This window comes from Festucalex cinctus, chromosome 7, assembly GCF_051991245.1.
Source record: "Festucalex cinctus isolate MCC-2025b chromosome 7, RoL_Fcin_1.0, whole genome shotgun sequence".
NCBI lineage: Eukaryota > Metazoa > Chordata > Actinopteri > Syngnathiformes > Syngnathidae > Festucalex > Festucalex cinctus.
Window position 1 is genome coordinate 16740356 of NC_135417.1, and position 24455 is coordinate 16764810.

At 38.2% G+C, this 24455-nt stretch overlaps 1 protein-coding gene and 1 long non-coding RNA gene across 2 annotated transcripts in view; one reads left to right on the forward strand and one right to left on the reverse strand.

Moving 5' to 3' along the window:
• The window catches only part of LOC144021938 (uncharacterized), a 24904-nt gene extending 10000 nt beyond the window's left edge, over positions 1 to 14904 (forward strand). The window contains exons 3-5 of the long non-coding RNA XR_013284224.1: positions 11262 to 11343; positions 11435 to 11530; positions 13766 to 14904. This is a non-coding gene — a long non-coding RNA (uncharacterized LOC144021938). The remainder of the gene's footprint in view (positions 1 to 11261; positions 11344 to 11434; positions 11531 to 13765) is intronic.
• Positions 275 to 1411, reverse strand: uts2r3 (urotensin-2 receptor 3). The gene has a single exon (XM_077527545.1). It carries the CDS (start codon positions 1409 to 1411, stop codon positions 275 to 277), a length of 1137 nt encoding a protein of 378 aa, XP_077383671.1.
• Positions 14905 to 24455: the final 9551 nt, after the last annotated feature.

Sequence of the window (24455 nt, forward strand, 5' to 3'; positions counted from 1 at the left end):
TAATAATACTAATAATAATAATAATAATAATAATAATAATAATAATAATACTAATAAATAATTACAGACAGTTTCATTCTGAACTTTATATCAAACTCCTTTACAAAGTGCTCTGATTTAAATGGTGCAGTTAAACTGAATTATTGGTCTTTGGTGTTTATTGAGAAAAATGATTTATTTTTATTACTCTTAATTTACAGTACCTTTTTTTCACATGTCAGAGAGCACACATAGGACGGCTCATATTATTGTGTCAGGTGATTATAAAGAAACCCTACTGCAGCGGACTGCTCTTGCGGCACAGCTGATTCGCTGATGTCAGCGTCTGGCGGTTGCGTCTTCGCTTCCCAGTCAGTAGCGTGTAGAAGAACGGATTCACGCAAGAGTTCCCATAGGTCAGTCCCGTGAGGATCCGGTTCACCGTCACCTGAGTTCCCACCGGTACCGTCCTCAACATGTCGGGCTTGTAGAGAGGCAGCAGCTGCCAGATCCAGAAAGGGAGGAAGCAAGCCCAAAAGGTCAGGACGATGCCCAAGATGAGGAGCAGGACTTTGGGTTTGGGAGCGCGGGCGGGGCAAGCAGTGCTAGAGCTGGTTCCCCACGGGGCCCGGGTCTGGGACACCCAGTAAAGTCGGCCAAGAGTGGCGTACAGAGCCCCGATCGCCAGACCCGGACCAAGAATGCTGGTGCAGAAGAGCACACTCAGATAGGCCTTGGAGCTCTGTTCGTCCCAGGCGGGCACACACAAACGACCCTCCTGGTTCTCGCCATCCTCAAGGTGCAGGGTGATCATCATAGGCAAGCTGAGCGCCACAGCCAGCCCCCAGGCCAAGCTCACCCGCAGCAGACCCGACGAGTTGGTGGAGGAGGTGAGCAGGGGTCGCGCCACGGCCCGGTAGCGGTCCAGGCTCATGGCGGTGAGGGTGAAGATGGAGGCGTGCATGGTGAGGAGGTCCAGGCTCAGGAGCAGGCGGCAGCCCAGCTCGCCGAAGGCCCAGTCGGACGCCAGGCTGTCGTAGACGATGAAGGGGGCGGTGAACAGGTAGAGCAGGTCGGCCAGAGCCAGGCTCAGCACCTGGAGGTAAAGAGAGGAGGAGGAGGAGGACGAGGAGAGGGGAGAGGAGGAAGGGGAGAGCGAGGAAGGGTTGGAAAGGCAGGAGGGCACCGGCACGCTCAGGAAGCAGCACCTTAGTCCCACTCCGCTTCTCCTCCTGTTCCTCCTGCGCCTCAGGAGGAGGCCCAGAGTGTACAGGTTGCCGATAATGCCCAGTAGGGAGAGCAGGGAGAGGAAGGAGCAGAACACAGCAGTGGATGCCAGGCTGGGTGATGGAGAGGTTGGGGTAGGGGTGGAATTGGGGTTGATCGGGTAGGTGTACAGAGAAGGTGGAGACGAGGAGCCCGAAGGATCCATTTATGAAGCTGGTAGCTCGTTAGGATGTCTGGAGGAGGAGTAGATATTATTGAAAGCTCAAGCTAGCGAGAGAGATGCAAATCAGCAGGGACAGATAGATTCAAGGATACAAAGAAACAAATGGGTAGCTGTTATTTTCTCAACAAAAGACATTCAGTGTGACGTAAGGTGATATAAGCCTACTTCAAGTGTGACACACAAAGAAAATAAAGTCATGTAAACATGCAGTAAAAATGAAAATGTCAGTGAAACCAAATGGTTTATGTTGTAGCACAAACCATCCGCGGTTGGCACAGCCCCCCGACTTTTATGGATTCCTTGGGAATCAAGCGGAGGCAGTCCTGGTTTTCGTAAATAATTGGATTTTCAGAGTAGGCGGACTCCAATTGGGGCTGTAAATCTGTAAACCCTTTCTTCAGGTCGGCGCTTGGACACCAATCAAGTTAAGTGGGACAACTGAGATACCTGAAGACTTATGTTGCGGGGTATTGTGCGCGGGGACATTGAGACCCAACGGACATGTTTGACCGCAACATGAGTTTTGAACCGCTCTTACAGATCGTGCAGAGACATCCATGTTTGGTTAAAGAGTCTCGACATATGTGCTTCACAGTCACATCAAAGCATCTGCGGGGTGCCTGGCCTCCCGGGCGACACATGCATGGAGACCCGGGGCGGCACCAGAGTTAAGAGCTGCGGTTGAACTGTAGAGGAGCAGCCGGTCCCCCCCCGCTGTGCCGCGTGCCTCCACGTTTACCAGCTCGCTTTGAATAGCATCGCTGCCATTAATGACCGTGCTTTTCCCCACACAATTATCTTTGCTGCAGATTTCCATGTCTGACGTCTGCTTGACTGCGTTAAAGCACAAGTAAACAATTTTCTTTACTAAAGACTGGGCAAAAGATATTAAAACACTTTGAGTCATTGGAATGGGACTAGCTAGTTGTAAACACGATTATTGTAGTTAAAAAAAAATAGCCTAATGTGTAAAAAAAAAAAAAAAAAAAAGTAAAGGCTGATTTGTGTTTTTACAAAATACATTTTCCTTAATCTCACCTCAGAGAAGGTGCTGCTGAAACAATATTCCACCGATTCGTCTGGTCAAAAACTTCACTTTCCATTTTCGAATCCTCCCCGTGTGTTCATGAGTGGTCTTAAAATCCTCAGAATTTGTATTTTAGTAGAAAAATGGAGGATCTCGGGACACTCGACCTCCAAACTTTGCGAGGCGAACTCTCCTGTCCCCTTCTTGCCTGGTGCAGCTCCTTCTCTTCAGCGCAGTCTTTCATGTGTCCACCACCCGTGTGTGTGTGTGTTTGAGGGAAAAGGGGGTGGGATGCTGAGTGATGGACTTGTCTTACACAATGGTGAATATTATTATAAAGTTGTGTGGTCCTACAGTGGATCCAGGTGGCCCTACCTGAGAGATTTATTTTTTAATTCATTGACAGTTTTATTTCCCTTTTAATTGCAAGTTACGCTCCAAAAGTGTAACGTATTTTACCAATCACTTGAAATACACATAAATTGTCGTAGACTACAAAACCCAAAAGTGATATTTTAGCTCATTCTTTTTAAGCCGCTTTAAAAGATGACAGGATTACGACAGCTTTATATCACGCTCATACTTTAGTCACGACGAGTTCCGTCATGTTTTCATGGTTTTCTAATGTTTCGAAACCTTTGAGCCGGGTGTAAATCACTCTTTGGACCCCTTGCAAAGGCCTCAAGAAGATTACTATAAATGGTATCATAATATTATGTTTTGGCAAATAATCAGTTGAAGTCTTTGACTGCTATAATGTCTTAAAAGCGACCAATGTGACGCAATGCATGTAATAAAAAATATTTCTAATACATTTTAATACAGAGACAGTAAATAAACATTTTAATTGACTTTGTTCGACACTCTGAAAACCTTTAATTCAAGAAAATAACACTGTATTGTATAAAACATACTCAAAGAGAATGTAAAAAACAAAACAAACAAACCTTGTTTTCTACAATACAATTACCATACTTACTGTAGTATTCATATGTTGGATGTGTGCCTTCAAGGGGTGTGGCCTGAGTGAAGTCATTAGCAAACACCGCAGGATTTCTTTGCAGGTGTGCTCATGGTTGATTGGCCTGTTCACATTGAAAAGGAAAAACTGGCAGCCTGTAGTTTGAGTATGAAATCCTAACCTTTTCTGAAACACCTCATACATTTTGATTCAAGTACAAACTTTTTATTTGATCAGTTTAGTATTATCGTGAAAAAAAACGTTTTCTTTTTTTTCCCCTAAGTGATCCCAAACTGGATGATCAAAACCTTTGTCGTATTTTGACTTAATTAGGGATTACAGTTGATTCAAAATATAAATAGTATTTGTCAATCATCCGGAAGTTATTTTGTAGAAGATGTGTTTGAATTTTTCCACAAAAAAAGTGTTTACACACCAGAATACACTTAATAACTGAGGTCTAGATGGAAGTTCAAAAGAGATATACAACATAAGACGAGGCTTTATTGTTTTAGTTTGTATATGTTGAATTTTAAAATAGTGATTGCATTTCATGTTTTCCTTGTGAGATTGGTTAGGGAATGGTGACTGAAAAGCAGCTCTATGAATGATTTATAAGGATCCTGCAGAAAATCTTGAAACTCCAGACCCCAAATCGAATTCTGCATAGGGCCCCATCATAGGCTTGGGAAAACAGAAACACCAGCAACTTCAAATACCTGCTTTCTGTTCATCAGTGGGTTTTTAACAGCTGCTCTCCTAATACCATGCATTGGCCTGACAGAAAATTTCCTCAATACGCCTTTATCGGAACGAACCCGTTGCTCTCTGAGTCACACGCAAGACATTGGACCACACTACTTCATGCTTTTCATCGGCTTTTTCCCATTAATGCATCGAAACGGCAGCTTTCTTAATAGTGTGGAATGAAATCTCTTCGGAATTTTCCTTTGCTTACCCGGGAAACAAATTACCAAATGTGTCTGAGATTTATATCAGTGAAATAAAGTGAGAGTTCTAAAGGGTTTTTTATTTATTTATTTTTTATACGGAATATATTTGAGTAAAAGGGACATCGTTTCACAAATCTGTAATTGAGACAATTGGTGAAATCAATTGTATATAGACTTGCACAGATAATATGGCTAATAGCATGGTTAACAGTTTCCTCGCTGATGTTATTTTGAAGAGCAGAGAAGTTGCTACTCATTTCCTGAGAAATATTATATTTTTACTTTACGTTTTGATTTTATTAAAAAAAAATCCTATTACTAATTTTTATTTTATGTTTACTAATGTAAAAATATTCCAAATCAAATAGAATGCAGTTATTGCATAAAAAAAGTAATATTTTTGCTCAAGGTTTTCATACCATCAGAATTTAATACCGGCCCAATCCTACTTTGGACAGGGCAAAATAATAAAAACAAATTTAAAAAAAAAAAAAAAAAAAAAACAGTGAAAAGGTACTTCTGCAAATAATTAAGGCTACGTTACCACCCCCGCAAAAAAAAAAAAAATCTGTGAATATGTGAATCCGTGAGTAGCGATCAGAAATAGTAGGGGAACACTGCAAAGCATAATCTTTCACAGAATAACAAAAACTCAAATATATATTTAAATAAAATCATTTATGTACAGTATGGTAGTATAGAACGTAGTGTAGTGGTGAAGTTTTTTTTTTTTTTTTTTTTTTAAGTCATTTGAGTACCGTAAATTTTCTGTTGTGGTTTAAGAGACCAAACGCCACAATCTTATACCCTTAACAGAAAATGGTCCGTCAACGGTAATGGCAAATTGGTTGAGACAGGCGGCTCTTTGTGGGTAGTTTCCCATGTTTTCTTTTCACGTATGCAAGCACATAAGTGAAATGGAAGGCTCTCGTCGGAGTCTGTGGGAAAGTTAGACTTGCATGCAATCTCCAGTAAGCGAGCTTATGTATCACTACTGTCATTTTGCAACTAATGCACGGCAGTGCCGACCCTGGGTCGAGTTCAAACGCTCCCGTATGCGAGATTGATATGATATATGATGTTTAATTTATGGAAGAATTGATCGTAATAAGTCCTATGTCAACATTTTTACATGTTAGTGAAGAATTGGACACCGTTGGCAGAGTGTGCGATCCAGCCCAAAAACGCATAAATGCTCATATGATGTTTTAAAATGTCACACTAAGGACTGCATAAAAGTTGAAAAAGGTTTAAAAGTTAGCTTTAATAAGAGGCCTGACTTGTCACCGGATAAGCGGGCCTTTCTGGATTTCTCAAGCGTAGCTCACAGTTGCCTGTTATCCGCCCAGTTGTTTTTGGCCCGGCACCGTAGAGCCCACCGCCGCGCTTTGCCAGCTTCAAGAGGCCGGATGATTTAGTTGGGTCTGGCCAGATAAATGTGCGTGCGAAGCGAGCGGCGCGTCGGTTGGCCACTTCATACGTGTGCTGGCATATACAAGATGGACAGAGACAGGCAGTAAAGTGTAGCGGGGATGGGTGTGGAAGGTTGGGGGGTGGACATACCAATCCCCACAGGGTGTGAGGAATTTGAAAAAATACCTGGCACAAGCGTGCCAAAACTTGGGGGGGGGGCATAGAGATATGAGACGCCCAAGATACCATCATGCAAGTAGATGCAGATGGAGATGACTTATTGAAGTGAAATATAAAAAGTAAAGTAATAAATGAGCTCCCCTTGGCCTCATGCGGACTAAAATGTGGGAAATTAATATTGTTTAAGTTTTCCTTCACTTCTGGGGAATAAAAATCACCGTAAGAAAGTATAAAGATATTGCAAACACCTAAAATTCTGTCCTGGAACTCAAACTTGAAATACTTTGAAAGCAAATGGCTCCTCTGACACATATCATTGGATAACCCAACATGCCCGTCATGGTATTTCTTCCTATTGTGGTGAGTTTATTCCAGGTTTTGGTTTGTTACTTGTTCTTGATAGACTAGGATCCTTGTATGTCGGGCCTGGGTAGTTGAAAGTGAAAATACAGAGGTTTTTTTTTCCCCCATTCATCCATCCATTCATTTTCCAAACCGCTTATTCCTCACAAGAGTCACGGGTGTTCTGGAGCCTATCAAATTACTTGTAAGCCATTTATTTTTCAGGGTGCTGTTGGAAGATGCCACTAAATGGCGTCAAAGCCCTGGCTATTAGGAAAGTAGTAATTGGTGTCATAGAAGTATCGGTGGACCCCCGCATAATCGCAGTTCAGCACCTATGGATTCACCTATTTGTGTCTGGGTTTTTTTCTTTTCAATATTTACATTTTTAAAAATGTTTTTATTTATATATTTATTTACTTCAGTTTTTCATGAACATGCTGAGTGGTGTTTTTATCCTTGCTTATTGAATATTTTGGGGGGGTTAAAAAAATGTTACAATATATTCTCTTTTTGCATTGATATCAGTTATATGTAGATTTTCGCCATTCTCTGCAGATAGGGATCGAGGATCCACTGTATTTTTTAAGTTATGCATCTTGACTTTTGTGTGCTGGGGAGGAGCTTAGTTTTGCCTTGATTGTGTGCGTAAGATACGGAGAGTTTTTTTTTCTTCAAAATCCAACAATCTGTCAGCCATTTGTTTGTAATGTTGTCAGATGAGATTAGAGTTTGTCAACTATTGAGGAGGACAATTATCAGGGTGGTATCAATTATTCTTTTTTTTTTTTTTTTTTTTTTTTACTAGTCGCGGCAGGCAAATAGCGGGGGTTTACTGTGTACTATTATTAAGTGTGTCGTGTTTATCTTGACTCATGTGTGAGTTCTCAAATGTACTGTAGTTATGTGCCCTGTAAATGGCTACTTTGAAAACCGCAGCTCATGAGGGCATTTGATCCAGCCTGTCATAAAATTTTAAAAGCAAATGAAATGTCAATAGAACAGTTATAAAAGGTGCAAAATAATATAAGACACACATGCTCATAATGTATAATAATACCCATTTGTTTTGTCATATTTTTTTCAAAAATGGAGTCTGACCATCGTCCTTTATAAAAACTGACAAGGCCCATTGAAGTAAATGGGTACCCCAACCCTGCTTTACAGTGTTAAATAAACATTGTAGCAAAACATCAAGTAGCACAAAATGAAAATGCTTTGAGTGCCACGCTCTTTATTTGTCACAGCACATCCATCTCTGTCCCTTCCGACACATTATATGATTACATTTACCTGAGCTATGGATTCGTTCTAGTGCTTTGACCCGCTCTTCATGCATTTCTGCTTGTTAATTATTATGCATCAATCTTAAATATGCAAATTATGGAGCGTGGATGAAGGAGCTCGGTCCAAGCTTACAAACACAAGCACAATTCTTAAGCCAACTAGGGCATTTCAATATAAAACATATGCAGAAATTCTTTATTTCATCTAAACATGACACAAGTTTTACCTTGAATGTATATGTAACCGATTACGTTGCAATTAACTTATTTTTTTTTTGTGTATGTTTTGTATGCCAGCGCATACAGAAGTCTTTGATGCAGCTTCTGGGATCACTTAAAGCAATAGAGGGTATTACAAAAAAAAAAAAAAAAAGGTCAGCTGCAGAGTATAAGAAATCAGACAAGGCCATGTTGCAACCAGCTCTTTTTCTCAGTGTTTTCAACAGGCTTGTGAATAATAATGAAACTTAGCTATATTCTAATGCTAATTGATGCAAAACGGAAACAGATACAAACATACTTTTTTCTTTTTTTCCTGATGAAAGAAGAGACTCTAATATTTCTTTTGGTAGATTCTATGTTTTTATAGCAATAGAACACAATAGTGAATGAGTTAATGAAACCTGGTCTAGATTACAGTCAATATTCATGCATTAACCTGACAAAACTTTAAAAACACATTTAAAATACATTGTACTGCAGCTATGGATTTATAAATGTGTGCAGATTTCTATATGTGTTTTTCTAGTTGAACTTGGCTGTATCGACTTATGTTCTGACCAACCAGTAAGTAGACAAAAAAAAAAAAAAAAAGACATCATCGAGGGCAAGCGCTCTGGCCCTGTGAGGACAAATTTGAAATCTGATTGGTTATCGAAGTAGTCCCATTGCTAATGTAGTTGAAATTACATTGTCCAACATGGCTGATTCTGAAGGCCCTTGGCAGATTAGATTGATTTGGCAACACATATCCGACGCTGAAATCTGATTGGACAAAAAGTTTGACATTCACATGTATTGGAAGCAGTGTGGCCAAGAGAAAACAAAATAAAGAGAATAGACTGTTGGGAGGGCATCACGGTGGATGACTGGTTAGCACGTCTGCCTGCCAGTTCTGAGGACTCGGGTTCGAGTCCTGGCTCCGGCCTTCCTGGGTGGAGTTTGCATGTTCTACCCGTGCCTGCATGGGTTTTCTCCGGGTTCTCCGGTCTCCTCCGACATTCCAAAGATATGCATGGCAGGTTAATTGGGCGCTCCAAATTGTTCCTAGGTGTGCTTGTGAGTGTGGATGGTTGTTTGTACCCCGCCTATTGCCCAAAGCCACCTGAGCTTCAGCAACCCTTGTGAGGAATAAGCAGTCAAGAAAATGGATGGATGGATGGACGGATGGACTGTTGGGAACAAATTAACGGAATTTTATAGGACAAATATTAGAATTTCTGGTATACATGTTGGTGGCCAGTACTTCCAATAGAGTTCAGAATTTATGCAGAAAATGTTGAGAAATTTTGGGAGCAATGGGTCCCTCAGGTTTCTGAGTGCCTCCAGGAGTTCACAAAATGGTCCAGCATGTAAAAACAGAACAGTGCTTGAGACCGCACTCGCACCCCCCCTGAAAAAACAGCCTTTATTTTTCAGTGTATCTTAGTGTATTTATGCAGCCCACCCAAATGAATGGGCTATAACATGTCCAATCAGTGGGGAATCCCACCAGGACGAGCGCCTCCCTTCCATGCGTAAACATTAACGGCTCCCTAACCTCTCCCTGGCCGTCCTTGCCTCCCGCGTTCATTTAATTAATTTGCGTCGGCGCTTCTCTGCAAACGCACTGACAAATGACCGTCCTCCGTATCATAGCCTTGATTAAATGGGCGGACGTTTTCTTGTGTGACAAATGGTTGCTGGATCAGACTGATTCACAATTCGGGATGAGTTATTGATCCCCTCAGGCTGTTGACCATCAAATTTTCACAATCCTTCTACGTTACCAAGTCAGGAGTGCATTGGTACTTTCTTTCCTGTGAAACGCTTTCATCAGAATTCACAACAGGATTCTCTGTATTTCCCTGAATTTCCTGTTAATAGCTACCGTCTGGAGATATTATGATGGATGCGTAATTCATGTCAAACTAAGTTCCAATTTCAGGTCGACTCAACACAAAAACATAAGGCTGAGTTTAAAAAAAAAAATAATAATCCATATCGAATTGATTTTCCTTTTCTAGCCTCATATGAATTCATAAAACCATGAATCGATTATTTTAACATTTTTGCTATAAAATCAGACATTTTTCTTTGTATCTTACCGTTTTCTTGAAATGTATCGTTCATGTGAATTTAAAAGTACTTTCTTACATTTAGGAAAGACCTGCCATATTGCACTTTAAGATAATTCAGAATGTTTTTAATTTATATTTACAATCATTGAATTAGAATTATAAATCTAAATATTTCCATCTCATTCTTGCTGAAATGATTATAGCACGTGTTACTTTCATTAATAAACTAAATCATTTAAACAGTTACTAGCTCTGCAAAATTTTATTTGGAATTTAATGTTTGTGGAATTTTTATCATGTCATTGATATTTAAGATAGGGATATAATGATAAGGGCAATATCTTGATATCGTGATATTAAAACTGCCACAATATTGTCGTTGTCATGTTCACGATATTAAAAACCGCACATCTGTTAAAAAAACGTCAGGTTGATTTCCATTTGTGCCGTTGTGGCACCCTCTGGTGGCTAGTTTTTTAGTGCAGTTTAATTTTCATTAGGGATGTTTTGGCCCTTCTATGTTTAAAATCGACTAATGGTCAGATGAAGAGGAACGTAATATGCTTTTGAAGCGAGTCAATATGTGGAGAAACTCAATGTGTGCGTGCATTAACAAGAAAGGGCCTAAATATTAAGTCTTATTAGAGATTGTAGTTGGTTTATATGCATTGCTGTTATGTACAAAAGCACAATATTGTATTTCTTTTTTTTTTTTAGTATGAGCTGATTTTTTTTTTTTACAATATTGACCTTTTTTATCGCCAACCTCCCCACAATATTGTGATCATTATCGTGATCGTGTGACCTTCATATCGTGATAATATCGTATTGTGATATTTGGATATCGTTACATCCCTAATTTAAGAAAAATTGATGTTTCATACTTAATCAATATTGGATTGAAATTTAAGTGAATTGAATCGAATCGCAAAAAAATTGAAATCGAATCAATCTGAACTACTTGTGACTCAAAACTGAATTGATTGGGGAAATTAGAATCGATGCCCTGCCCTGGTTATGAAAGTCATTATCTGTACAGTGATGGATCACAAGAAAGCAAAATTATAATTGTATGAGGAAATGTCTGATTGTCACAATGCTGTCCGAAAGGAAAAATGAACAAATAAATCAAATCAAATCAAATCAAAGCAAAATCTTACACAGTAAATGTTTATCAAAGTGAATAATTTTTTTTTTCTTCTGCTACCTTAATAAAAATGTTCTACGCAATATGTTCTATGTGCCCCCACTAGTCTAAACACTGTAATCAAATTAATATTGTTTTTGTGGAACATGAATTAATCAGCCCGTGACCCTTGTGAGGAATAAGCGGTCAAGACAATGGATGGATGGATGGATGAATTAATCAGAAAAATCCACCCCTATTCCAGGGTCCTGTGCTGCCACCTGCTGTCGAATGAAATTAACATGACAGTACACGCAGGGCGTCATGTGACCAAACCCAGAAGACAGGTGAGCCATGATAATTTAAGCAGGTTGTAAAGTGATTGATTGTTAATATTTATGTTCATACACATTTTAATGAATTGTTTCACATCCATAGACTTGTAAAAGACCCCTGAGGAGTGAAGTTCTACATCTAGGGTGTCGACACAGCTGCTGATTTTAAGCATGGCTGGTAATTAGATGCAAGGTACAGGTGAGTAGTTTCTGGTCAACTGCTTCGAATTGTCTAATTGTCTACTGAGAATGAAAACTGACTCGACATGAGGCTTCTCCTCTCCGAGACAAAATTGTTTGAATCTGCCCACTGGTGGCTTGTCCAGGTTATTGCAGCCAAACATAATAATGGCGTCATCATGTAGTGAATCACTGATGAAGGCTGCCAACACCAAGGGTTGTCCCTTAAGTCTGAATAATATCTGAAGTCAAGTTTACGTCAGCTTTCCCGTTGACTGCTGCGCATCAAATGAATCATTTTATAGCCACAGTATGGCGGTAACCTGTGTTTGAATTAAACAGTGGAAATGTTGGCTCAGCGGTGAGATCTTTGGCTATTTGACCCTTGGCGGTTTCGTGCCTCATTAGCGGTTGTACAATACAAAATGGAAAGCCCTTTCTCAGATGAACACATTTCTCATTGTTTTGCACACACAAACAAGGCAACCCCTTAAAATTTGGATGGTCTCTGGCGGGCAAACATTCTTAAAAAAAATATATAAACTATGCCGATACTCTAAATGGTTCAGGAATAGCTTCAAACTTACTTTGCATACAACTTTTTTTTTTTTAAAGCATTTTCGTCAAAATTGCTCGTATGATTAGGGGTTAAACCACAAAGAAGGCTTATAAGGTGACACTTATGAAGTCAAAACCAGCCAAAGAAATTAACAAAAAGCAAAAACACTGTTTTGTTTTTAAGTAAGGAAAAGTGGCAATATAATAATAATAATAATAATAATAATAATAATAATAATAATAATAATAATAATAATAATAATAATAATATATTTTATTTACGACTACATTCGGAGAACAAATCTGAAAGTGTCATTTTGTACTTTTCGGACTCATTGAAACTCTTTCTGACAGGGGATTCCACCAGACATTCCCAGCAGACCCTCACAATACGTTTGGGTCTGCCAGGTCGGACCGGCCAACACACCACCAGGTGGTGATCAGTTGACAGCTCCCCCACTCTCTTCACCTACGAGTGTCCAAAACATGCGGCCGCAAATCCGATGACACGACTACAAAGTCAATCATCGAACTGCGGCCTAGGGTGTCCTGGTGCCAAGTGCACATATGGACAGCCTTATGTTTGAAAAAAACTTTCATTGGGGTATTACACATTTAGGTCCAGGTATTTGGATCCGGAGTCCTTGAATGGTTTAAAATGAGATGCTTGAGTTGTCTGGTAGTGTGATTTGATAGAATAAAACCAACATCAATATGACTGAATGTGGCATATATTAAGCATTTATACTTACCGTGGCCTTTTCACCTGATCTCAACCCCATAGAGGATGCTTTTTACTGGACACATAAGGCAGCAAGAGCCACAGATTGGATATGAAGTACGGACTCAGTAATGACAAAGGATTTTTCAGTTATCTTGACAATTATTTCAAAACATCCCCTAAAATTGAGCCATAATGTTGTATATTTGTTTTTCATATAGATGTGTATGTTTGAATCATTTGTGCAATTAAAAATAATAATAAAAAAAGTAAGTATACAAGTTTTTGTAAAACACTAGTGATGGTATTTATGTTGTATAAAGTTTGACGATGTAAATAACGACTAAATGCGTCAACTGTTAGCATGTATGTTAGCATATACTATATGTTGTTTACAAGTCTTGCTCAAGCACTTGTGAAGCTCGAGACCTGAAGCTGTATTTCTTCGTCGCTGAATATTCATCTCAAATTATTATTATGTTAGTCATCACAAATGATGTGGGAGGGAAAATCAAAATTGGTGGAAGTTATGTGAGTTGAAGTGTCAGCAGTGTCATCAGTGAAGGTCTTGATAAGCCATGCACTCACGGTAAAGAGTTGACGTTACGGTTTAGTTTATTAAGGGTATTTTATTGATGTTACAAAAAATGTAAATGGCCGTAGAAGGAGAGATCAGGGAAGGAACGTAAATGATCTTTAAATGATCTTTTGTGGTTGCTCAGAAAAATTGGGGGGGGGAGAAGAAAACGACCATGGAACGTTGTTGGACATAAATAACTGTCCAGTTTAATAGCATTTTAACCATCTTAGCATATAAACGAAGTAACTATAAATAATATTAAATGACCAACAACAACTTGAGTTAGTCATCTTCAAATGACCTATTGACACAGATTGCGCAAGTTTGTACGTGGCCGCTCATTCAGTTTGCAGGTGCATCTCCCCTTAACATAGTTTGTTTTCTTCCAAGAGCAGTGCACCAGCTCGAGTATTGCCTCTGGAGCTGGGTGGAGTGATCATCCTGTCCATTCATTCCACATCGCAGCAAATCTGTCCTGGACTACAAACATTGCGGCAGTGGTAGCTCATTTTTGTGACATTATGCAGACTATTAGGAAATAGTTTTTACCTTGTTTTTTTTTTTTTTTTCAAGAAAAAGTTGTTGAAAGAGAAGTGGAAAAGTGACAGTAAAACAGGCCAAAATTTAGCTGTCATCAGCAGGGTGTAAGAGATTGACTTGAAGACTCAGCAAAAGGCATACAAGTGGATATCCTTGTAAAGATTCATTCATCAGACAACTATTATGACTTTTGCCCTTCAGATTGGCATAATTGGGTGAAAAAGAAAACAAACACAGCATTTAAAATGAATGGATAGTTCCTTGCATTTGATAGTGTGAAAACCCGACAGACTAAACTAGTAAAACAAAAAGAGAATAGACCTCATAGCAGCTCACGTTCAATAAATCAACCACAGATGTATTTCTTCAGCATCTACCTTGAATGTTTTAACATCAATAAAACTACAGTACTCAACATGTTAAATTAACAGGTATTTCTCATAAAAATGAGAAGCACGTTCGGTTTCATTTGTTGTCAAACACCACCTTCTGGTGGACGATTGAAAAAATACACTACACAGTAGATTCCCATTCGGGATTTTTATCGGTTATTGATTGTATATCAGTTAAACCCAGGTCAGTGGTGAAACCACAGGCACCTAAAATATCTGCCAGTAACTATGGCTATTTTTTTAATTATTCCCTAATATTTAGGAATGAAGTGCACGGTACATTTAATTACAAAAAAACATTTAATTTCGATTAATGACAATCATTTTTATAAATATGTGTTTTCGAGTTAATTAAAACAGCAGATCAACTAAAAAAAACAACAACAACAACAAATATATTTCTCAGTTACTGTAACAAGTTATTTAAAAAAAAAACCCTACTGTTTTTGTTTTTAAACTTCTTAAGAGGCATAAACAATGCACATTTCACGCCAGCAGGTGGCGGTAATGCACCAAAACGTATTTTGCTCGTCTGCCCGTCAAGCGATAATTTAAGATTTACATAGAAATTGTGAGCCACGATTTAACAAAATGTGGTCGCCCTTCGTTCGCCACCAACAAGACATTTGACTAATTGTTCAATAGCCGGTTCTATTGAAAAATGCACACCATTATCTTTGACTTCCATAGCAATCTAGACGAGGTCTATGCCTTGAGCATGGAGGGTGGGGTGAGAGAGGGGTTATTATGTTTTAATTTTATGTTTTTGTTGTATTCTTTGTATATAAATAAACTTGAGTTGAGTTGAGTTTTGTCATTGAAAAAAAAGAGAAGTGTATTGTTTCCCTCGTTCACGTTATACAATTTCACTCAATAAAATATACTTGCACAAAAAACAACACACACACATACACACAAAGTAGGACTCTGGCTACACGTTATAGGCCTTTTTTTTTTTTTTTTTTTTTAAAGTTTATTTATTTATTTTTCTTAATGATGTTACGTAATGGAATAACACTTGTTTTTGAAAAATACCGTACGCCTTTATCATCTCCAGGTTTTGCTCATTGCTCTATTTAATCCACTTGGTGTCAGTGTCGAGCCATGGCGAAAGCATCTTTTTCTTTTTTTTCTTTTTTTTTTCTTTCTTATAAAGCAAAGGGAAAGCAGTCCATCCCGAGACATCAGAAGTAATCTAATAAACTGTCTTCTCTCCCCTCGCTTTCTCTCCTTTAGAGGTCAGGGAGGATCCATATGAATTCTGTTTTCACCTGAGTCACTATATTGTTATGTCCTACATAACATATTCCCTCAACATTTGGTGAAGGGTAGGCGGCTGGCCATATGAGAAAAGAAGGGAAAGAGGCACGCAGCAAGCCGTTTCCTTTTGGTTAAAGTGCAGAATGTAACCACAGGAGAAATTGCACTTGCGACATGTTGAATAATGCAAAGTTTCCAAATGAATAATTATCTTGTATGAGCATCCCAATCTATACATACCTGTTTTAATAATGTAGGCCTATGTAGTAATGTATATGAGTTCAAAATAATGAATCAGAATCTGTTTCTGTTTATCTTTGTGAACATGGCTGATCTTTCATTCAAAAGTCACAAATAGCTCGATTATTCAGGTAATTAAACAAATTGTGTATGAATAGGGAAAGTCTTTTTGAACATTCATTTCATAGGAGAACATGTAAAATTTGGCCACTATATTCCCATTTGCATGGCCTTGCTCAGATTTAAATGTACCAGCAAATGGAAGTTCTGTCCTCTTCTGTCACACTGACATTGGAAGTGTTGTCACTACTGTGAAAACTAGACAGTTACCTTCATCCGACCACACACACTGACTTCTTATTCTGATTTATATTCATAAGACACCTCTTATGGAAAAGTGGCTTATGAGGATGCACTTCCATCAAACATAATTGGAGTGACCTTCGCTGAGACACAAGTGCACTTTCTGTAGCTTCTAACCTCCAGTTTTTGATTTAGCGTATTAAAATCCGCAGCGGGTGATGTATGTTCTACCTTCCCTTGCAGTTTGGTAGATTACATGCTGCTCCTCAGACAACGTGACAGTTTTTGATTAAAAGCATGTCTTAACGTTGAAAACGTGGTCTTCTTGAGTCAGTATCTGCCTCAGACAGAGACAAGAAAACTTCTATTCTCCCTTCAACCACAGATATCCAGGCTGCCAAATGGGCGATATTAAACGCACAATACTTGCTATACACTACAATGTTGGTTTAATCAGTATCAGACTCAGTCCATCTTGTTGATGGACTGATGTTGATTCTCCACAACAATGTCTCCAAGAAAGTCTTTCTCAGGTGCTATTCAAAGAAGTGGATGCAAAATCATCCACAGTGTCAGCTTCACTTCTCCAAGCAGGAAGTGGGAGAAGGGAAGTGGTAGTCAAACAGCCCAAAAGCCAGATGTCAGGTGGTGACGCACAGCAACAAACTATTTGCCTACCCAGCTAATTAGAGACACTTTGGCAGATAAATTAAATACAAATAAAAATGATGGGACTGCTACCTATAGTGCGCCAAAAAAAAATAAAAAAAAAATAATAATAATAAAAAAAAATAAAAAAAACAACTTTCCTTGTCCAAATGAAGAAAATCAACCACTCAAGACAAGTAAGGAGAAGCTGGACTTCTACTTGCCAGTAATAATAGTCATTACTTTTCTTAAGTTTGAAAGTGCCTTTTGACATTTGTGGGTACTTGCAATCATTGTTACTCTTGACATTTGGGCATTTCATTCCAAACAAACCATAACTGAATGTGACTCAGGTAAGAAGCGGGGGGAAAAGCTATTTGGTGAGGCCCCCCAGCCATGTTATGTTACCTGTGGATGAATTATAAGTACACAAGGTGAGTAATTCACATTTGTTGCATTAAGCATATTTTATCAGTGCCTAAAACCTTATTTCTGAACCTCAACTCATTTCAGCAATTTGATACTCAGTAATACAGTTATCTCAATTGTCAGGTTATTCTGGATTTTTGTGAGTGCCATTTCAGATCTTTAGGCTTTGCTCATGATTGTGACATCTATGATCTCATACTTCATTGTGCTCATACTCGTATTTTTTCCCACCTCCATAGAGTCCAGGCTGGAGTTCAAACATTTGATACAGCATGCATCAGTCTTCGTTGTTCAGGTTTGACAAAGCAGGAGGAGAAAACGAAGAGGAGTAGAAATTGTAGGAAACGTACTCAAACCTTTTTTTCAACCAACATTTTTTAATTGGAATAATATCATGCATTTATGGCTAAAAACTTGCAACAAACTATTAATCTTAAACAGAACATGCAAAAATATTTGACGTGGTAGTCGAAAACAAACGTTAACAAAAATGGCGAAAGCTGGACCAAAGAAGACACCAACAGGTAAGCACAGATGCCTTGTGAATAGACCAGAGTGGATTTGGATACTAAATGATTATCTACTTATGCCATGGCAGTGGGCAAATGAGTGGTGGTATGGGGGGAGAGTCAGTAATTTTTACAGGTGAGGGTAAAGAAATTCAGAAGTAGGAAGAGAACTGCAAGACCAAGATCAAGAATCATTTTGAGGTTTGGGTAAGACAACGTAATCTCCCCAATGAGTCCGTCTGACATCTATTTTTGCAAGAAACAACAACAAAATGATTGATTGGACATTCAAATGGTTTTGAATACAAAACTGGAAATGTAAACTTTGTGATCGTTACCTTACTTAAAGAAATGAAGATCAGAGAGGGCCAGCAGACAGGATGAAAGAAATAGGATAGTTCAAAGTAGTGAGCCCGAGTCACACTAGAAAGATGAGTTAAGTGGGTCAAGGGAGTGATTTTGGTGCAGGTTGGGAGTGTACGTATAAATGCAAGACATCAAGGCATACATTAAAGGAGTGATTGTGAAAGTGCAGATGACTTGAGAAGGAATGAGGGAAGACAGTGAATATGCTTTTACCAGTGCACCGCTTATTTAGTTTAAAAGAACCGTCAATCATGATGCCAAGGTTCTTTACACAGAAACTGTGAGGAACAAAAGGTTAATGGAATGTTCAGGTTCAACAAAAAACAATTAGTTAAGATTTGTTCTCATTGAGGTTCAGAAAATTTAATTTCAACAAATCACTTCCTTGAGAGTGTTTTGAAAAGACTGGAGTGAGTCACCCTTGGATGTGAGCAGCATATATATCTGTATATGGTCAGAAAAGCGATGAAAGGAAATTTGATATTTCCTAAAAATTGAGCCGAATGGCAACATGGAAAACAAACCCGGGCCTAGCATAGAGCCTAGGGGCACTCCACACGCGTGGTTTGGCTGATGTAAAGGGCCAGTCACAGAAAAAAAAATGCCTCCCAGCAAGATATAAAACCTGAACCATTTGAAAGCAGCGTCTTAATTCCAACATGTAAATGTGAGGAATAAACGGTTCAGAAAATTGATGGATGGAAGTCTAACCTTGATAAGAAAATCTCATGATCACAGTATCGAAAGCTGATGTGAGATCTAAAAGCAGTTTGAAGTACAGTATATCATTAGTGCCCTTTTTGTGCTATGGCACGATTTAAAACCAGACTAAATGTTTCTGCTATTTTGTTTGAATTCAAGTGACACTGTAAATGAGAAAAAAAAATCCAAGACCTTTGATAAAAGGATAAAAGGCAATTTAGAGATTGGTCTATAGTTAGACAACACTGAAGAATTCAAGCCATGCTTTTTTAGGAGGGCCTGAACGACAGCATGTCAGGAACACAGCCGAGATCAATGAAGTATTTATCGGCTTCAGGATATAAGGGCTAATAGAGTCAAAGACAGATTTTAGAAGTTTTGAGGGGAGGCTGTTAAACAGACTATCAAGATGGTATTTGAACCATTTGCATGAGGTCTGACAAAGAAACAGACTCTAAATAACCCACATGTCCAACAGAATCTGCAACAGAGCCAGCAGCGGCACATTGAGACCTGTTATTCAAAGTCTTTGAAGTAAAAAGGAGCAGAACTTTCCACACAATCTGGTGCTGATGACAGTCAACATGGGGCTCGCTTCACTTCATCCTGGATCACATCAACAGTGCACGGACCTGCGCACGAATCCTGTTTATGGACTTCTGCTCTGTTTCAACACCAACATCCCGGAACTCCTCTCCTGCAGAGACCTTCAAGTTACTGTAAATTGCCGGACTGAAGTAACCTATGATGTGTTAAGAGTGACTTTTACGCGATTAGGAGTCGAGATGTACTTTTAATGTTTACTGTTCCTTAAAAAAAAAAAATGCTGCTTTTCTGAAAGTAAGTTTAGGTTTTGGTACTGGTAATGAACCTTGTGTATGTAATCCGTGTCTCATTTCGTCTCGTTGCTAGTTCACTGAACCCGCGTGGTCATGTTGCAGCACTCTTCTCAATAGCCCTCTGTACACGTAAGAACTGACACTGTTTGTTTCTTGACCTTGTTTTCAGCTTCACATCCTGTGAATATTTCTTCTTCGTCTGATTGTCTGCGTTTTTACTGAACCTTGCCTCTTTTTAAACAGTGTGAGTCGTTGTAGAACTCTTTGCCTCCAATCTTGCATTTGGCTCCTTTCCCTTGTCTTATTCCTGACAAAACAAAAGTGCCAAACAAAGACCTAACAATCACTCCCAATTGAAAGATAGTGTGATAAATACATACGAGCACTTTTGCTTTAATGGCAAAAACTTAAGCACGTTAAATTGTCTTCATTATTCTCTTCTTGAGTAAACCACATTACTGCTTGTAGCCAGAAAAAGAGTCTAGTTAAAATGTAACACTTTTTTTCCCCACATGTTCTACCTTTAGCTTAATGTTAATTCAATAGCCAATGACAAGAATGACATAGCGCTATAATGAGCTTGATGTGCTGACTCAAGTCTACAATATATTCTATTTGACATCTTCTCGATGCTGTTGTTGGCCTCACATAAATGCAAAAAAGATATTTGACATTGTGATGTCCCAGACCTCAGCTTAAACCAGTGTGCATATATGATGACGCCGTGATGATTGTTCATAACAAATATGTCGGCGTACGGCTACATTAAAGGCTAGGATGGGCTGCCAACACTGAAGACTGGCATTCTTTAACTTCTGCAAAAAAAACAAAAAAAAAAATGCTGCAAATATTCTACCAGTCTATGTTTGCAATCACCTCATGTATGCGGTTAATTATGTGCTGGCGATGCAGTATTAGGATAAGGGTCACTTTTCGCCTGGACAAATTAAGAAGGCGGACAGGCTGTCGAGGACACAGATGGACAGCCTGACATCTGTGGCACAAAAGAGGATGCTGAACAAGCTTCTGTCCATCATGGGCAATCCACAGCAAAACACCATCTCCAGGCAGCTTTGGTGACAGGCTGCTGTCACAGCCCCGCTCCATCGACAGACGGAGGAAATCCTTCTTCTCCCAAACCACGTTGGCTTTCTCGTTCCACATTGAGAGGGAAACACTCATATTGCATTCTATTAATTATAGAGGCAAGGGATGCGTTTCCTTACATGTCACTAGATGTTCCTGTGTGCGATGTGGGCGGAGCTGTGTGGGTGTGAAAGAGAGAGGAGGTAGGGTGTGTATTTATTGACCGCTAGGCTAACTGCATTAATGGCTTCAAGTTACCATCTTGGATTTGATGTGTCTGACAGAGTATTCCGATACCAGTGACTACCGGTAATTTGGTTTTGGTAGTCATGTAATAAGTATTGTAGTTCAGCATTTATGCTTTGTCTTGTGCTGTTGTGTAGTTTTCATAGTGGACATTTTTTGTTTACATGATTTATGACATTGGTTATACATGGGTCATTGACGGATGAAGATTTCACCAGACCATGCACAGTTAATTTTATTATAAAAGCATATAACATATTTATTCTTTATAATTAGTTACGATTATCTACAATTCGAGACATCTTTAATTGAGCACATCTATCATGGAAAACTTTCTACAATGGAATAGCACCAGATGATAGTTGGTCGTATCACATAATATTTTCAATTTGCCATCGAAACCAGAGGTGTCCAAACTTTTTCATTTGAGGGCCACATACAGAAAATCATAAGGATGCAAGGGCCACATAATGTTATGAAGAAAAATTGTGTTTAGTCCTAAAAATTGTACAAATAATTTAGTTGTGCTTTTGCATATTTAGAAAAATGTTACAGTATATAAAACAATTTATTTGTAATATGGCAGTAGGGTTGTTATAGTTTTGGAATTTTTCATTTTAGTTAGTTTTTATTAGTTTTCATGGTGGTTCTGTTAGTTTTTATTAGTTTATTCTTTAAAAATGCTTAGTTTTAGTTTGGTTTGTTAGTTTCAGTATTAGTATTACAGTAGTTTTTTTTGTTTTTTTTTAATGTGTATTATTTGTGCGCAATATCTAAAAATCACATTTAAAATCATCCCCAAAGGCTCATGCATTAAATTGATGACCAAAGACTAAAACGAAGGAGCTGTTTGCTATAATTATAGTTCATTTTAGTTAGTTTTGTAAACATAAAATGCAGTTTCAATTAGTTTTCGTTTTTTAAAAAGTATTTTTGTTTTTATTTTATTTCGGTAACAATATTGTTTTAAATTTTAGTTTTAGTTTTTTCATTAGTTTTAGTTAGTTTTAGTTTAGTAAATAACCTTTAATGGCACCTGTTTTTCGATATTCTCCCTTCTTACTTTGCCCATCTTTTGTTTTGTTGATTTTATTTGAACTGAGTCAAATACCATTTTTAGAATATGTCGCTGGCCACTGAAAAAAAATGGACGGCAGGCAAATGGCCCCTGGGCCGTAGTTTGGACACCACTGATCTAAACAAATCAAGCTAGCTAACCACACAAGTAAAATTATAATACAAATATGTATTTGTTGGAGAAAATTATATTTTTCTTTTCTTTTCTTTTCTTTTCTTTTCTTTTCTTTTCTTTTCTTTTCTTTTCTTTTCTTTTCTTTTCTTTTCTTTTCTTTTCTTTTCTTTCTTTCTTTCTTTTCTTTCTTTCTTTCTTTCTTATTTTCTTTCTTTCTTTCTTTCTTTCTTATTTTCTTTCTTTCTTTCTTTCTTTCTTTCTTTCTTTCTTTCTTTCTTTCTTTCTTTCTTTCTTTCTTTCTTTCTTTCTTTCTTTCTTTCAACATAGTTGTGATACAGCACAAACCTTATAGCTACTCCTATGTGGTCTTGACTACAAACTTCTGTCTTTCAACGTATTTCAAAATAAAAGTCCTAAATTGGTTATTTATTTTTAGTCGCACCACATGATAATTCACAAAGTGGGCATCATCAGACAAACCTATCTTTAAATTACCCACATACAAGACCAAAGGTTTTTTTAGGGGATCAAATATTGGCGTCCCCCACGAGTATTTTGATAACAGACTTGTAAATGTTAAATTTGTAGGCAAACACATTTTGCACTTCCTTGGTTAAAAAAATTAAATCATATGATCACAGTGCTCACTTCTGTTCTATTTGTACATAATTTTTGCCAAAATACTGTATGGGGGTGGCAATATGGGTGTGCTGTGTGGGGGCGCCAATGTGTGTGTGTGTGTGTGTGTGGGGGGGGGGGGGGGGGATTTAAAGATGTTATGCAGTCTTGGAAATCCCACTTATGCATACTCTAATGATAATCTAAGTGGATGATGAGGGATTCAAGCCAACAAGAGCTGAGTGGGTGGGATATGAAGTACATATAGGTAACATAACATCTAAAAGTGTTCCAGAATGTGGTAAATAAGCTCTATACTCGTTACTTCTTATTCCTGTTTTTTTTTCTACATTTAATAATCACAATTATTCTTATTGTTTGATATTGAATGTATCAGTTTCAATATCTAATTGGAATTCATGCTGTCTGAGTTTTAAAATTCCAACACTCAGCACAAATAACACTATCAACCAATAAATTATATCCTACCATCAGTTATTTATTAATTCACAACTACTTAAATATACAAAATCTATCGATTCCTGAACTGATTAGCTCATTCTCGGTTAGCATATTGTTGTGAAAACTGTTGAGTGTGATAGAAGCAAATGATGGTTCTGACCCTAATCACCCGCATGAGAACACAAAATAGAGCAGCAGCGAGAAACCCACTCACAGCAGCTCATAGTTCTTGTTGTCCAGGTATGACTGCGTGTGTTCTAAATGTATTAATCAACACATGCTGTGAATGGCATACTGTATTTAAGTTAAGATATCGTAAGATAACCTTTTTTAGTTCCACATTTTGCTGTTTGTGCTACTTCCCTAGTCGGTACACGCACGCATGTGTGTGTTTGTATGTGTGTTGGGGCTGGGGGAGTGGGGGGCATTGGCAATTTGAGAACAGTATGTCCCACTTAGTTATGTATTTATATCAAATACGAATTCCAATTAAATACAAAATTACGATATAAAATATTAACCAAGAGTGTAAATATTTAATGTGAGCCCTTTACCATATGCCTGGTAGTCATTACCATGCAGTGCTAGAATTTAATGGGCTATTTCCCCAGACAGTTTGTGGGTTTCCCCTTTGTCAAAACACTGCAGCAGGGGGCGCTGTTGTTCTAGCTCTCTTTCAGTATGAATATGAATACTGTAAATACATTTAGAACCATAAGAGAGATTAAAATATATACGTTTGGAAATAGGCATTGAAGTGTGAATACGTGTTTTTAAATTATAGATGCTATTCTGTGGAAATCAGTCTAAAATTGTGCACCGTTTTGAAAATTATGCAAATGACAATTTACCACATCTGCCCTCATCAAATATATTAAGATTTTGCAGTCTGAATTGTTTTCAACTGCTAATGTTCAGTCATTATTTGAATATAAAAGAAAAACAACTGTTTTGAATTCTGACTCTTTTACACTCACTTTCAGCCATTCAACACACCTTGCGATCTGTAGTCTTGCCATGTCCCAGTGCAGGGAAATTTCCATTTAAACCCTTTCACTACATAGTAGAAATATTGTATCTGTAATGTCCTTCATGTCCACTGCATCAATTGCCAAAGCACACAAATTTTAAGGCTCCTAGATAATGTGAACAAATTCAACCTTCACAAAATAGTTATCGCAGAAGAAGAGAAACATTTCTAGAAAGACAGAAAATGGCAAGTTAAAGAAATTAGCTTTATAGAGCTCTGGTGT

What these genes read in the sequence shown, in the direction of transcription:
- uts2r3 (XM_077527545.1), bottom strand. Translation starts at nt 1,411, where the DNA reads ATGGATCCTTCGGGCTCCTCGTCTCCACCTTCTCTGTACACCTACCCG.